General features: G+C 39.0%; 1 protein-coding gene across 1 annotated transcript in view; it reads right to left on the reverse strand.

Annotated features, from left to right (window-relative positions):
- Nucleotides 1-14,941, reverse strand: part of LOC105513499 (chromosome unknown open reading frame, human C5orf42) — a 154,390-nt gene that overhangs the window by 37,586 nt on the left and 101,863 nt on the right. Inside the window, exons 38-41 of the mRNA XM_011944376.1 lie at nucleotides 14,276-14,397; nucleotides 13,736-13,880; nucleotides 8,134-8,387; nucleotides 2,552-2,639 (exon numbers count right to left, since the gene is read on the reverse strand). Of these exons, the coding sequence (XP_011799766.1) occupies nucleotides 2,552-2,639; nucleotides 8,134-8,387; nucleotides 13,736-13,880; nucleotides 14,276-14,397 (609 nt within the window). The remainder of the gene's footprint in view (nucleotides 1-2,551; nucleotides 2,640-8,133; nucleotides 8,388-13,735; nucleotides 13,881-14,275; nucleotides 14,398-14,941) is intronic.

Raw genomic sequence — 14,941 nt, forward strand, 5'->3', positions numbered from 1 at the left:
AAAAAAAAAAAAAAGATATAAGTAACAGAGTGAGAAGGTCCAACACACCTCTAATAGGTGTTTTAGAAAGAAAAGAAAAAATGGGGAGGAAGCAGTACTTCAAAATATTATGGGTGAAAAGTACCCAAAGTTAAATCTTAATACTAAAGAATCATTCCTACTCCAATAGAAGGTAAATAAAAGAAATATGGCTGGGCCCGGTGGCTCACACCTGTAATCCCAGCACTTTGGGAGGCCAAGGCGGGTGGATCACAAGATCAGGAGATTGAGACCATCCTGGCTAACACAGGGAAACTCCATGTCTACTAAAAATACAAAAAATTAGCCAGGCATGGTGGCAGGCACCTGTAGTCCCAGCTACTTGGGAGACTGAGGCAGAGTATTGCTTGAACTCGGGAGGCAGAGGCTGCAGTGAGCCGAGATCATGCCACTGCACTCTGACAGAGTGAGACTCCATCTGAAAAAACAAACAAAAAAAAGAAGTGGATGCAAGAAGCAACTGTGGGCAACAATAGCGGAGAAGAGAAAATATCAGAAAGCATCTCAGGCAATAAAAGGTGTCATGAAACTTGTTTTGGTTTTATACATTTGTTGCCTACATATTTACATTATTTAAATTAGAAATTTTAAAATGAAGTAATTGTTGGCAAAGAAAATGACAAATGTGGAGAAATCCTAACTAAGCACTGACTTAAAAAATAAAAGGCAAGGGGAACTAAAAATGGGAGGGTTAAAAACAGAGTAGATCTACAAATATTTGAAAACAGTATCAGAGGCTGGGTCGGTGGCTCACATCTGTAATCTCAACACTTTGGGAGGCCGAGATGGGCAGATCAGAAGGTCAAGAGATTGAGACCATCCTGGCCAACATGGTGAAACCCCATCTCTACTGAAAATAGAAAAAATTAGCTGGGCGTGGTGGTGTGCACCTGTAGTCCCAGCTACTCGGGAGGCTGAGGCAGGAAAATTGCTTGAAGGCGGTGGTTGTAGTGAGCTGAGATCACACCACTGCACTCTCCACCCTGGGCCACAGTGCAAGACTCTCAAAAACAAACAAACAAACAAACAAACAAAAAAACAGTATCAGAGAAGATGGAGGGAACAAATCAGTGCTAAAAAGGTCTAAAGTCCTTCTATTGTTTGGGAGGTAGATATATTCACCTTAATTTAAAAAGAAAAAACTTTTGAGATGGTGTCTCACTATGTTGTCCAGGTTGGAGTGTCGTGGCTATTCATAGGTGTGATGATAGCATACTACAATCTTTAATTCTTGGGCTCAAGTGATCCTCCCATCTCAGCCTCCCGAATAGCTGGGACTACAGGTATGCACCACCATGTCCAACTTCACCTTAAATTTTAACTCAACTATGAATGTTAAAAATTCAAGAATAACCACTAAAAATTAAAAATCAAATGTATAATTTCTGAATCAATACAGTAGGAACGAGAGAATATAGAAAACTCAATCCAATAAAAGGCAAAAAAGAAGAACAAAAAATAAAGGAAAAAATGGCAAAAAAAAACCCATGAAATAAGATATTAGAAATAAGCACAAATATATCAGTAAATACAATAAATGAATACTGATTATGCTTGCTGGTTAAAAAAGATTGTCTAGGTCGGGCACGGTGGCTCAAGCCTATAATCCCAGCACTTTGGGAGGCCGAGACGGGCGGATCACGAGGTCAGGAGATCGAGACCATCCTGGCTAACCCGGTGAAACCCCGTCTCTACTAAAAAATACAAAAAAACTAGCTGGGCGAGGTGGCGGGCGCCTGTAGTCCCAGCTACTGGGGAGGCTGAGGCAGGAGAATGGTGTTAACCCGGGAGGCGGAGCTTGCAGTGAGCCAAGATCTGGCCACTGCACTCCAGCCTGGGCGACAGAGTGAGACTCTGTCTCAAAAAAAAAAAAAAAAAAAAAAGAAAACAAGAAAAAATAAAGTTAGAAAAAAGCCAACAAGTTAATCCCCCCCAAATAGAAGACATAATAAAGATTAATGAAAAAGGAAACTGAGAAACAAAGAGAATTAACAAACACTGGTTTTTGAAAAGACTGACAAGACTGAATGAGAAGAGAACACAGGTATAAACTACACACACAGTAGAAAGTAAAAACAAATTCATTCTTTCAATAAAAAATGAAAAAACTTAATACCTCACCACTGCCTGGCCATTTTACCAGAACCTCAAATTCCAGCTCAGCTGATGATCACAGACAAACAGCAACCTCAGCACAAAGTTCTGTGCAATCCTCAGCACTATGAGGCCAATGGCTTGGAATCCACAAAAACTGAGCTCCAGGCCATACTTGCCCCAACCTGGTATGAAATCCAGAGGAGGTTACTGCCTTCTCAAAAAAAAAAAAAAAAAGGCTTTGAGGTGGAAGCTAATCACATTACAAAAAAAAAATCCTTATCTAAAAGATGGGAAGCTGATGAGTTAAGCTCACATATGAAAACTATTCCTACTTCTGGCACTCCACAAAGCAATGTTTATTCTCTCAGGTCAACTAAAGCAAGACTTCAGCCAGTCCCTGTCAGCCCCTACAAACCTTCTTCAGAAATGCTAATGGTTTTTGAGGCTAATGTTTTTTTGAATTCAGGGCCAGAAGAGAATTCAATGTGATCCACTGGTCCAATCTGTAGAAAAAACACACACAACAAAACAATGGTAATACTTTGATAATTTCAAAAAAACAAACAAGTTTATGTAAGTTTTAAACACTTGCATTAATGCAAAAGTAAAAGAAATGGGATTAAATCCAATATAACCTAAATGGTAGGGATCAATAAAGCAGAGGAAATTTTTACTTATTTGTAGCTTAACTGAGTTATAAACTTTTAAGAGGCTCAGGAAAATTGTATCATAAAATTTTAGAATGAAGAAGAACCTTAATTACCATCTAGACAAACTCACATTAAAAAGGAGAGAACAAAGCCCAGAGAGATTCAATGACTTTTTTAGTGGCATGACATGGTCAATTCAAGTCTTCAAGACTACTTACTACTCAGTGTCTGCCCAGAGTATCCCTGGGCCTCTTCCAGGACTCTAAGCTGTTTTCTTAGGCAAGTGAAGATGTTTGTATTTATGTGTACATTATAACAATGTGAGAGCATTTTTTAATATACCAAACCTGCTGGACCCAGTGGCTCACACCTGTAATCCCAGCACTTTGGGAGGGTGAAGCAGGCAGATCACTTGAGGTCAGGAGTTTGAGACCAGCCTAACCAACATGGCAAAACCCCGTCTCTACTAAAAATACAAAAATTAGGTGGGCATGGTGGCAGGTGCCTGTAATCCCAGCTACTCAGGAGGCTAAGACAGGAGAATTGCTTCAACCTGGGAGGCAGAGGTTGCAGTGAGCCAAGATTGCGCCACTGCACTCCAGCCTGGATGACACAGTGAGACTCCATCTCAAAAATAAATTAAATAAATAAATTGTGTGTGTGTGTAGACAAAATTAACGTTATTTCCTTCAAAGTGGTCATTTTAGAAGACTAAATACCCTCTTTTTCTCTGGGAGATATGTTCCAAGACCCCCAGTGGATGCCTGAAACCGTGGGTAGTACCGAACCTTATTTATAGCTGTCCCTTAGTATCCATGAGGGATTGGCTCCTGACGTCAAAATCCACAGACACTCAAGTCCCTTATATAAAATGGTGCAGTATTTGCATATAACCTATACACATTCTCCCATATACTTTAAATAATCTCTAGATTACTTACAATATCTAATACAACGTAAATGTTAAATATTAATAGTTGTTATGACATATTGTTTAGGAATGACAAGAAAAAACTCTGTACATGTTCCGTACAGATGCAACCATCCTTTTTGTTTTTATTAAATATTTTCAATCCACATTTGGTTGAACTGTCAGATGCAGAACCCATGGATATAGAGTGCCAATTGTATACTATGTTTTTTCCTATGCATACATACCTATGATAAAGCTTAATTCATCAATTAGGCACAGTAAGAGATTAATAATTGCTAAGAATAAGATTGATTGAATGATTGTAACAATATACTGTAATCAAAGTTATGTGAATGTGATTTCTTTCTGTCTCTCAAAATATCTTCTTATACTGTACAGAGGGTAACAGAAACCTCAGAAAACAAAACTGCAAATAAGAGGGGACTACTGTACTTAGGGGCTCTGAGCAAATGCTTTTGGAACTCTTCCTTTGAAATTGTCTCCCAACCTTCTGCCACAATTATAAATAACTGTTCTAGTGGTGAATCTTTAGTATGTAAATGTGATTTTATTAGTGCCAGAATCAAAACTAAGATAGCAAAAACAATCATTAAACAAATATTTATTAAATGCCCACCCTGTGTAGCAAAAGACATTGTCCCTACCTTCAAGTCTTAAAAGGCTTGAGAGAGGAGCCCTATCAGAATTTTTGAGAGCCTTTTCAAAATGCCATGCCATCTCCACCTCCCCAGCAGATTCCGCAGGGATAGAATGTATACTCTGAAAAGGTATCTGAGTGATCTTGACAGGCACAGGAGTTCAAATGCTTAATGGACAGGAGTCCATTAAGCATTAAGATATGTGGAAATTCCCTCCTGCAACTCCTGCTTTGGCTGGCTTTCTCCTGAGTCTCTTATGACTTCAGACTGTTCTCAAGTCTTGTTGAATCCTCATCCTTACAAGGCAGTGTTTCTACAAGATTCTTTGCCCTCTTCTTTTCTCCTCTATGTGCTCTCTGAGGAGCACCTATGCTATCATGATTTGAACTTCCTCCTAACTGATTACTGAACTTCCTCCTAACTGATTACTCCAAAATCTGTAACTTCAGCCCAGCTGTAGTTCCTCAGCTGCTTCTGAGGAACTACCTACTTATCTCACAGCACCTCAAATTTGTCATGTCCCTGATATAAATCATTGTGCTTCCCTCCCCCAATACACACATACACACACACACACACACACACACACCCCTCTTCCTCTTCCTTACTTTGGAAAATGGCTCCACCATTCACCGAGGCTGGAATCTGGACACCACTGTGAATCTCTGTTGTCTTCTTCACCTTCCCACGGCTTATCAATCTCTAAGTCCTATTAATGCCTTCCCTCCATTCTTACCGCTCAAATTCAGGCACATTGTTATTTCCTGCCATAGATATTTAGTGGATCTCAAACACTTACCAGTGGACCTGATATAGAGCTAGCAGCATAAGAATCATTTGTGAAGCTTGTTAATAACACAGATTCCTGGGCTCTAACCAGACCTACTTAAAATCAGAATTTCAGGGAAATGGGGCCCAGGAATTTGCATTCTTAACAAGTTTCCTAGATGATTCTAATGGGCAGTCAGATGTGGAACCACTGTAACCCATGTGGTCTCCTTGTTCCCAGACTTATCCTTTCCAATCTACCCTCCACATTACTGTCTGCATATCTGATCATCTCCCTTCACTGTTTACTTCTGTGGTTTCCCACTACCTGCTTATAGGATAAAATCCCAATGGCTTGACATAGTAAATGCTTTCTGTTCCTCCTTGTCTCCCTTCTCCTACCTCTACTGCCAAATGTCTTAAAGTCCAATCCCACTAACTTCTACCTCTAAGTAATGCTCTTACAGCTCCCCAAACACTCTATGCCATTTGGTACCTTTCTCTTTTGCTCACAATATTTTGTCAGTCTTTCCTTAATTAGCTGATGAATACCAATTCATTACCAGCTTGAGTCACCACTACAAAGCCTTCTTTGATGCCACAGCTTCACTTACCCCATCTAGTCACAACACGCCAGGCATATCTATGTGCCTCATTAGACCCAGTATGTATGTATTTATTGGTATATACATCTATCTTCTTTTATTAGATTTTACACTCCTTGAGAGTAGGTACTATGCCTTATTTATCTTTCTATTCCTGGAATTTAGCACAGGGCCTAATATGCAGTAGATGCTCAATAAATGTTTGTTGAAGGAATTAATGATTCATGAACTCTTCTGAGAGTGAGCAAACCAGGATCAAGACTAGATTTGGGTATAATCAAGTATCTGGCTGTAGATAATGAATACTAAACTAGCTCAAAGGCAATTTCAAAAGAGATTCTTTGAAGTAAGGAGTTCCAACAACTGCTTTGATGCTGAACATTTATTTGGATGTGAAGATCTAAATCTGGGTTTAAAAAAAAAAAACAGAAACCAGGCCAGGTGCAGTGGCTCACACCTGTAATCCCAGTACTTTGGGAGGCTGAGGTGGGAGGATCATTTGGGCCCAGGAGTTAGAGACTGGCCTCGGCAACATGGTGAAACCCCAAATCTACCCCCCAAAAGAGAGGAAAACAACCAAATAAGCATCATAATATCATTACTTAGTATTAATATTTTTACTTAGTCGTAGTCCTGCTTCATATGCTTTCAGTATAGTTTCACATATGCTTAATCTTAATTTTTAAATGTGTTAAATGTTTGGATTAAAGGTGTACTATAAACCTAATAAATACATTTTTTAAATGTCAACACACTAGCAAACTGGAATATTTGTAAGGTAAGTCAATAACGGAATTCTTATCCTGCAGACTATTTTGCATTTCCATTAGACTTTAAGACATTTGTTTTTTGTTTTTTTAAGAGGCGGGGCCTTGCTCTGACACCCAGGCTACAGTGCAGTGGCAAATGATAGCTTACTGCAGCCTTGAACTCCTGGGCTCAAGTGATCCTCCCACCTCAGCCTCCCAAGTAGCTAGGACTAAAGGTGCACACCACCATGCCTGACTTATTATTATTTTTATGGAGATGAGGTCTCGCTATGTTGCCTGGGCTGATCTCAAACTCTTGGCCTCAAGTACCCAACCATGGTCTCATTTAACCAGTTATTTGTAACATAATATTTGTTCTCTAATCTTTTTGATATAAATTGTTCTTCCTTTAAAAAAAAAAGGACAAAATGTGCAAAATAATTTTTGAGACTTCCTATTTTATTTAACTGTCATTATATATAAACATTAATTTATTTTGTATGTCTACCTTTTAAAGATATAGAAAACTAGGCTGGTATGGCGGCTCACATCTATAATCCCAGCACTTTTGGAGGCCAAGGCAAGACTGCTTGAGGCCAAGAATTCGAGGCTAGTTTGAGCAACATAGGGAAAACTTGTCTCCACGAAAAAATTTTAAAAACTTAGCTGGGAGTGGTGGTGCACACCTATAGTCCCAGGTGCTCAGGAGGCTGAGATGGGAGGATTGCTTGAACCTGGGAGATCGAGGCGGCAGTGAGTCATGATCGCATCACTGCACTCCAGCCTGGATAACAGAGCAAGACTATGAGTCAAGAATAAAAAGAAAAAAAGATATGAAAAATTTCTAAGGAACTGACTACTAACTCTCTTATATAAAATATTTAAAAGAAACTCACAAAAACTCCAAATAGAAGGACAATAATATTTATAAAAGTATAAAAATCTTTCAGAAGAAAATGATAATTATAAGCGGGGTTCCTTTAAAATCAATTCTAGTTTTGTAATTCATATATTTCTTTTCTTGATAGGAAGCATGGGTTTACTTCATTTTTGTGTGGGAGGACTCTAGAAAAAGCTTTATTTAGAGCAGATCAGCTGAATAGCCCTGTATCTACAGAAGAAACTAAATTTATACTTTAAAATGTCCCAAGAAACAAAACTTTAAGCATCTTCAGTGAAGATGGCTTCACTGAATTGTACCGAACATTTAAGGAAGAAATAGTACCAATCCTATAAAAAATTTTCCAAAATATAGAAGAGAGGGTAATATTTTCCAACTCATTTTATGATAATAGCATTATACATGGGTTTACTTCTTAAAGGTAATGGTTCTCAACTGAGGGTGATTTTGGCTCCCAGGGAACATTTGGCATTATCTGGAGGCATTTTTGACTGTTACAACTAGGAAGCAGTGCCACTGGAAACCAGTGGGTAAAGACCAGGGATGCTGCCAAATATTCTACAACACACGGGGCAGTCCCCCACAACAAAGAATTATCTGGCTCAAACGTCGATAGTGCTGAGGTTGATAAACCCTAGCTTAAAGAAAATAAACTTCTCATTATTTTGAAAAATCAAGTATCCAAAGTTATATCACACTACAAATCTAATAATTCAGTTGCAAATAAAGAACTAAAAATAAAGGTAGTCTACCTTATCACAATGTAGATCTAGCACTTCAGGTTTGGGGAAATCCTGCTCTATCTGTTCAGCAATGTTTTGTATTGCTAGCAACTGCTTGTCAATTTTCTGAAGCTTAGCGGTAAGATGCTCTAGTCGGTGAGCTGCAAAGCTTGGTGTAGGGCGAGCTGCAGAGACGCCTTGCAGCCGTTTCCACAACAGATAATCTTCCGCAGAGTCTGACTTCGTGCTCTGTCCTTTGAATCGGAACTCTGGTTTTGGCAGATCTAAATATTAATAAGAGTCAAAGCAGAATTGATTATAATTAAAGAAGAGGTATTATTGATGATCTCATTTTTTGATGACTTCATTTTAAACCAACACAACACTACTTTCCAAATCAGTTTTAATTAAATATACCTAAAAATTCCTTTTCAGCTTCTTGATTTCTGGGATAAGAATACATTACTACCACAAAGTTCCACACACAAGGAAAGTCTGAATATTACTTTCATTCCTTGCTACAAACATACACTTCATCAAAAAGCAAATTTAATATTTTTAATGACTTTTTCAAATTCTACTTGAAAACCAAAAAATCACACATTAAAAGCTGGCCCCAATATTGGCTATTACTGACTTTTATATGGGATCTCAGGCAAATGTTAAACCTCCTAAAACCAAAATCAAAGCCAATGACTCTTCTTCTTCTTAAATTCAGTTGATTCTTCTGCCAAATTTGCAACACCTCCTTTTTTTTGTTTTTTTAAGAGCCTCGCTCTGTCACCCAGGCTGGTCTCGAACTCCTGGGCTCAAGCAATCCTCCCACCTCAGTCTCAGGAAGTGCTGGACTACAGGCGTGAGCCCCTGCACCTGGTCTGCAACACCTTTTTTAAATGCACTCTTCTTCTGATGTCTGGGTCTCCTCTGGCCTGTATTGCTCATACGTCTTCTGCTGCCATCCATTCCTTTTACCCGTCAGTACTTCCTGGGCTGCCAGCCTGAACTCACTTCTCTACTTACTCTTCCCACTTTCTCTGAGTTATGTCATTGATGAAAGATGACTCCCAAATCCATATGGTAGTCTTTTTTAGCTCCAGCTCCTCATATCCTGAACATACCAGTTAGGTTGTCCCATAAGCACATAAAAATGAATTCATTGCTTCTGCCCCTCCAAATTGCTCCCTCTTCCTTGTTCCGCAGCTCAGCAAACAGCACCACCATTCAGTTGCCCAAACCAGAGACCAGAAAGTCACTTGAGGCTCCGTTCTTTCTCTTAGATCCAAAGTGACAAGTACTGATGATTCAACCTGCTAAACGCCTACATTCTTAATACCACTACTTGGCTGAAGCTTTCACAATAAATAGACCCCAAATCATATCGCTATCTGTAATTTATCTCTATCCTATCTAGTCCATCTTCCACACCAGGTCCAGAGAGATCTTTTAAAAACAGAAATCACGTTCCTTTTCTGTCCAGAACTCTTCAGTGTGTCTCCAATGCCTTCACTTTAAAAGTCCAAATGCCTCCATATGACAGACAATGGCACACATAATCTTTCCACTGTCTACCTCTCCAGCTTCATCTCTTGCTATTTCTTTAAACAAACAAACAAAATACTACTCCATTTGACTCCAGGCATAATGAACTTTAATTTTCTTTTCTTTGAGACATGGTCTAGCTCTAGCACCCAGGCTGGAGTGCAGTGATGAGATCTTGGTTTACTGCAACCTCTGCCTCCTGGACTCAAGCGATCCTCCTGCCTCAGCCTCTCGAGTAATGGGAATACAGGTGTGTGCCACAACACCTGGCTAATTTTTCTATTTCTTGTAGAGACACGGTCTCACTATGTTGCCAAGGCCGGTCTCAAACTCCTGAGCTCAAGCAATCCACCCGCCTTAGCCTCCCAAAGTGCTGGGATTATAGGCGTGAGCCACCACACCCAGCCCAACTTTAATTTTCTCAAACTAAAAAAGTTCCATTAACTTACTGCAAAATCTATTCTGTCTGTCTGAAGGCCCATTCTCTCACTAAAACCTACTTTCCTTTAAGATTCCATTTAGGTGTCTCTCCTCCAAATAGCCCCCAGTCATCCCCCGAGATGGATTCCATGCTGTCTTACCCAAGAATCTCATTCATCCCGTCACTGCAGAACTTACCAAGCAGTATCATAATCATCTTTTTATATGTCTGTCTTTCCTTTCCCCTGTAGGCATGCCCGCAGACTGAGAGCCTGGTGTTTCTCTCTTCTTTAGCCCTGGTATATGGTCTTTAACTTCATGTTTATTGAATGAAGAGTCAGTCAAATGAAGATTATGATGCCTGCCCTACCTAACTTACGCATTTTGTGAAGATCACATTATGTGGCAAAGTACTTTGAAAAAATGTGAACGACTAAAAAAATATAAATAGTGCTTATTATATTTCAGTCCCAGTCTAAGATGAACCTTCCCATGATAAGACAATAGTAAATGGCAACATTGGCAATGGCAGTTATATAGTATTTCCCTACCTGTTCTGGCCCTACCCTTTTTAGCTTGACTCTCACAGTACTTTACATCTATCTATCCCTGTTTCTCAGCAGCCTGAAGCATCAGCTTTAATCACTCTCAGGAAAGAATGTGATGCATACAAACTTCCAAGTGGAAAATACAGCAAAAGAGAAGTACATGCTCAAAACCCAGAACGTCCTCAATATATAATGAAACTAGCTTCCCTTTCTCTGGAGAACCTGTTCCGCTTCCACTGACTCATAGAGAAATCACCCATCCAAGAATGTTAAACACTGAGTTCCACTGACCCTGCAATGCTCTTTCTAGGCCCAGCAAAACTCTGCTTGCTATTACTGATGATATTCCTAATGGGAGATGACTTCCAAAATAAGATGCTACTGTCATTCAAAAAATAATGAGCAGGTCTCACTGAAACAGAAATTTATTGTTTGCTTGGCTTTTTGTTGTACGCATCTAGTGACCTTGTCCCTCCCTTCTCCTCACCTTTTCCTGTAATGTAAATCCCAGTCAACTCTAATGTGTGATTATATTCTGAGTTTCTAAAGCATATTATGGGCCAGGCGCGGTGGCTCACACCTGTAATCTCAGCACTTTGAGAGGCTGAGGTGGGTGGATCATGAGGTCAGAAGTTCAAGACCAGCCTGACCAACATGGCAAAACCTTACCTCTACTAAAAATATAAAAACTAGTCTAGTGTAGTGGCACATGCCTGTAGTACCAGCTATTCGGGAAGCTGAGGCATGAGAGTCACTTGAACCTGGGAGGCAGAGGTTGCAGTGAGCCGAGATTACACCACTGCACTCCAGCCTGGGTGACACAGTGAGACTCTATCTCAAAAAAAAAAAAAACAAATAATAAAGTATATTACGTAAAATGACAGAATTTAATTTCAAAATATAAAACTTTTCCTTTTAAAGTTCTTCTCTGTAATTAGAGTACAAGGGTCCACTGATAAATTTTTGCAACCAGGCATTCTCCCCCTGTAAGGAAACTCCAAAAGGTTGATTATAAACCCAGTCTCATTGATAAATGAAATTAATCTGTAGTTTATGGTCATTTGAAATGCTGGCCTAAGATACTCAGGAGTCACAGAGAGAAAAATCTACTTCCTGTCTGCCAGAACTTCAAAAGTTGATTGGCATGAAAATGAAGGGAAACCAACAGGGTACATAAGCAGCCACAGACACTTGGCTAGATGTACTTCGTGACAACCCTCTGAGGTGTGTCCTACAGACATACAAGTGAGGATCAAAGAAGTTAATTGATTTGTAAAACGTATCTATGCTATTAAGTGACAGAGCTGGGATTCAAATCCAGGTCTGTTCTATTTGAATCTAAAAGCCAGGCTCTGTTCACTTCCCCACATACCTCCCCTGTCTGAAAGATTGCTAGCTTCATACATCCTCCATTCACCACCCATGCACCTTAGCAGCCCCATGACAGGAGAGAGAAGATGAAGGCTTTAAAATCTGAAATGCTGGTACTTGTTTGTACATGCAGCTGTAATACACATGCCCTAACACATCCTAACCCATCCCTTCCTTGCTCCTCATGTCTCCTGAGTGCCCACTGTCATTTTACAATAATCAGGCAGAGCTAGACTCTGTCCAAGCATCTTGCAACCACAGAGCTGGCTATGTCCATACCTCACAACCACTGTGGAACCTAGGGGAGACTTAGGTCTCTATTGCAGGAAGTCTGATTGCATATTGGATTAAACTAACCAGTCACAGGATGTAGTAGCTTCAGGTTGTGGAGGGATATTCTTCTAGGCTGGTGTGGTGGTTCATGCCTGTAATCCCAGTACTTTGGGAGGCTGAGGCGGGAGGATCACTTCAGACCAGGAGTTTAAGACCAACCTGGGCAACATAGTGAGACCCTGTCTCTATAAAAAGAATTTTTTAATTAGCTAGGCATGGTGGTGTCTGCCTATAATTCTAGCTACTTGGGAGGCTGAGGCAGGAGGATCCCTTGAGCCCAGGAGTTCGAGGCTACAGTGAACTATAATCGCACCACTGTACCCCAGTCTGAACAATTCAGCAAGATTCTGTCTCTAAAACACAACAATACACACATATATATGTATTTTATTTAAAAATTTAAATATATATAGTCTTCTAAATCTTGTAAAAAGTTACCATAATGCAACCTGACTATAAAACTGAATATTTATAAATACTATTGAATTGCGTACACCTGGCCACAAAGATGGAAACAACAGACACTGAGGACTACGAGACGGAGAGGGAGGGAGGAAGGTAAGGGATGAAAAACTACCTATTGGGTACTATGCTCACTACCTGGGTGATGGGTCCAATCATACCCTAAACCTTAGCATCATGCAATATACCTAGGTAACAAACCTGTACATGTGTCCTGAATTTGAAATAAAAGTTGGGAAAAAAAATACTGTTGGCTACCATGGCTGTTTATTTTCGGTGTGCTATTTGATAATTTCCCACCTTTTACAATGTAAGAATCGCTTTTTAACATCAAAACACTCATGAACTCACACAGAATATTTATTTTTAGCCTTAATAATTGAGAAAAGACATATGCATAAACAGATTTGTGACTTTTTACAAAACATCCATGGGTCCCAGCTTTGGAATCATGTCTCTACTTCATTTACCTATCTGCCCCCATGCTCCTTGGCAAGGGACAACTCTTTTTCTGGTTTCTTTTGCAATTACCAAATTTTGGTGCTTGTTTCCAATATAACAGTAATTCAGAAGAGGGTCATGCTATACCTCTTGGCTGTTTACCTTTGTTCTGCTGTACGTCTGATGGTGTAGGTGAGGTGACACTAGGCTCCTTCACTTCTGTAATGCCTGCTCTCAAGCTTTTTCCATCCAAACAAGCTGGAGCTACTTCTGCAGGTTTGGAAAATAAATTCATAGAGGAATTGGCTGATTCCATCAAGAATATGAAAAGCATTCAAAGACTGATTCTAAACTTCTAAATAAGGTAATGAGAAGGTTAACAGAACATTTCTGTGAATATAAACATCCAAAAATACAGTGGGTTTTAGGAGGAGAGCTAAGAGATGTGAGTAGGGATAACAATGCTATATTAAAGAACTTTTCAAATCATTTTTGTTTTAAAAGTAGGAAAAAATTACCTTGACTCTTAAAATTATGTGGGGGAACAGCATTAGTAACTGAAGCTGCCATATAATGTAACTCTGTAGACGATGGAACTGCTGGATGATCGCTTTGCTGTTTGATAACATTATCATTTGAAGGCTCTTCTCTCACAGGTAATTCCTGTAGAAGATCATCAGCTTCAATGTCAATCACATTTATATAAGTATGTCCAACCTGAGCCAAAACACATAAAATCAAAGAGGGTTACATTCTTTTTACTCTATATGGTCACTTTGTCCCCCCAAATAAAGGCTTAATTCTTAATTCTTATTAATAACAAGGAAAGAAGGGCCTGAATGTGCCCAACTTGGGAAAAGGAGCAGGAAGTATGTATTATTGATCTTAGTCTACAATATTTTTGGCACAATGCTTAAATTAATTTTTGAACTTTTACTACAAAACTACCTAGATGAGATTTTTAGCCTCATTTCATCTACACAATTGAATAATGTCTAGATGACCATAATACATTTTAGTGCAAAGGTATTATTAAAATTTCTGAATAAAACACAAACCAAGTTTGCTACTGTATGAGGTGTTGAGGGTGACAAAGGTTTCTCTGACATTTCAGTGGAAAGCTTCAGATTTAGATATACATCTGGGACCAAGAGCTGAGGAGCATTCAAAGGCTCATGTTCTGAAAATTAAAAAAGAAATAATCAGGAACTTTAAGAAAAACACTGTAAACTGCTCCAAACCATCAACTTTGTATGAACAAGTTAGCAACAAACAACATAAATTGTACTTCTTGAAATCTAAGTAGAAGTGACATGCGTATAAATAATTAAAGCAAATTCTATTCTAAGGGTAATTTAGAGTAATTCATAATTGAATGCAAGCTATTGTTTTTCTCATATGAATGATTCACAAGAACAGTAAAGTAACTAAATTACATCAAGAAAATGCTAAAATTTCCTATTTCTATATCAGATATATTAAGTCACGTTTGGTTACTTTAGGGAAGTTTCAAAAAAAACCAGATTTTAGGAGATTAACCTATAACTAATTTTTTTTTACTTTGAACAGTTTCTTGTTATTTGCTTATTTTTATTGACAGCTTTATTGAAACATAATTCACATTCTCTTTTTCTTTTTTTTTGAGACAGAGTCTCGCTATGTCACCCAGGCTGGAGAGCAGTGACGTAATCTCGGCTCACTGCAACCTCCGCCTCCCGGGGTCA

The sequence above is a fragment of the Colobus angolensis genome, unplaced genomic scaffold, assembly GCF_000951035.1.
Source record: "Colobus angolensis palliatus isolate OR3802 unplaced genomic scaffold, Cang.pa_1.0 Scaffold230, whole genome shotgun sequence".
NCBI lineage: Eukaryota > Metazoa > Chordata > Mammalia > Primates > Cercopithecidae > Colobus > Colobus angolensis.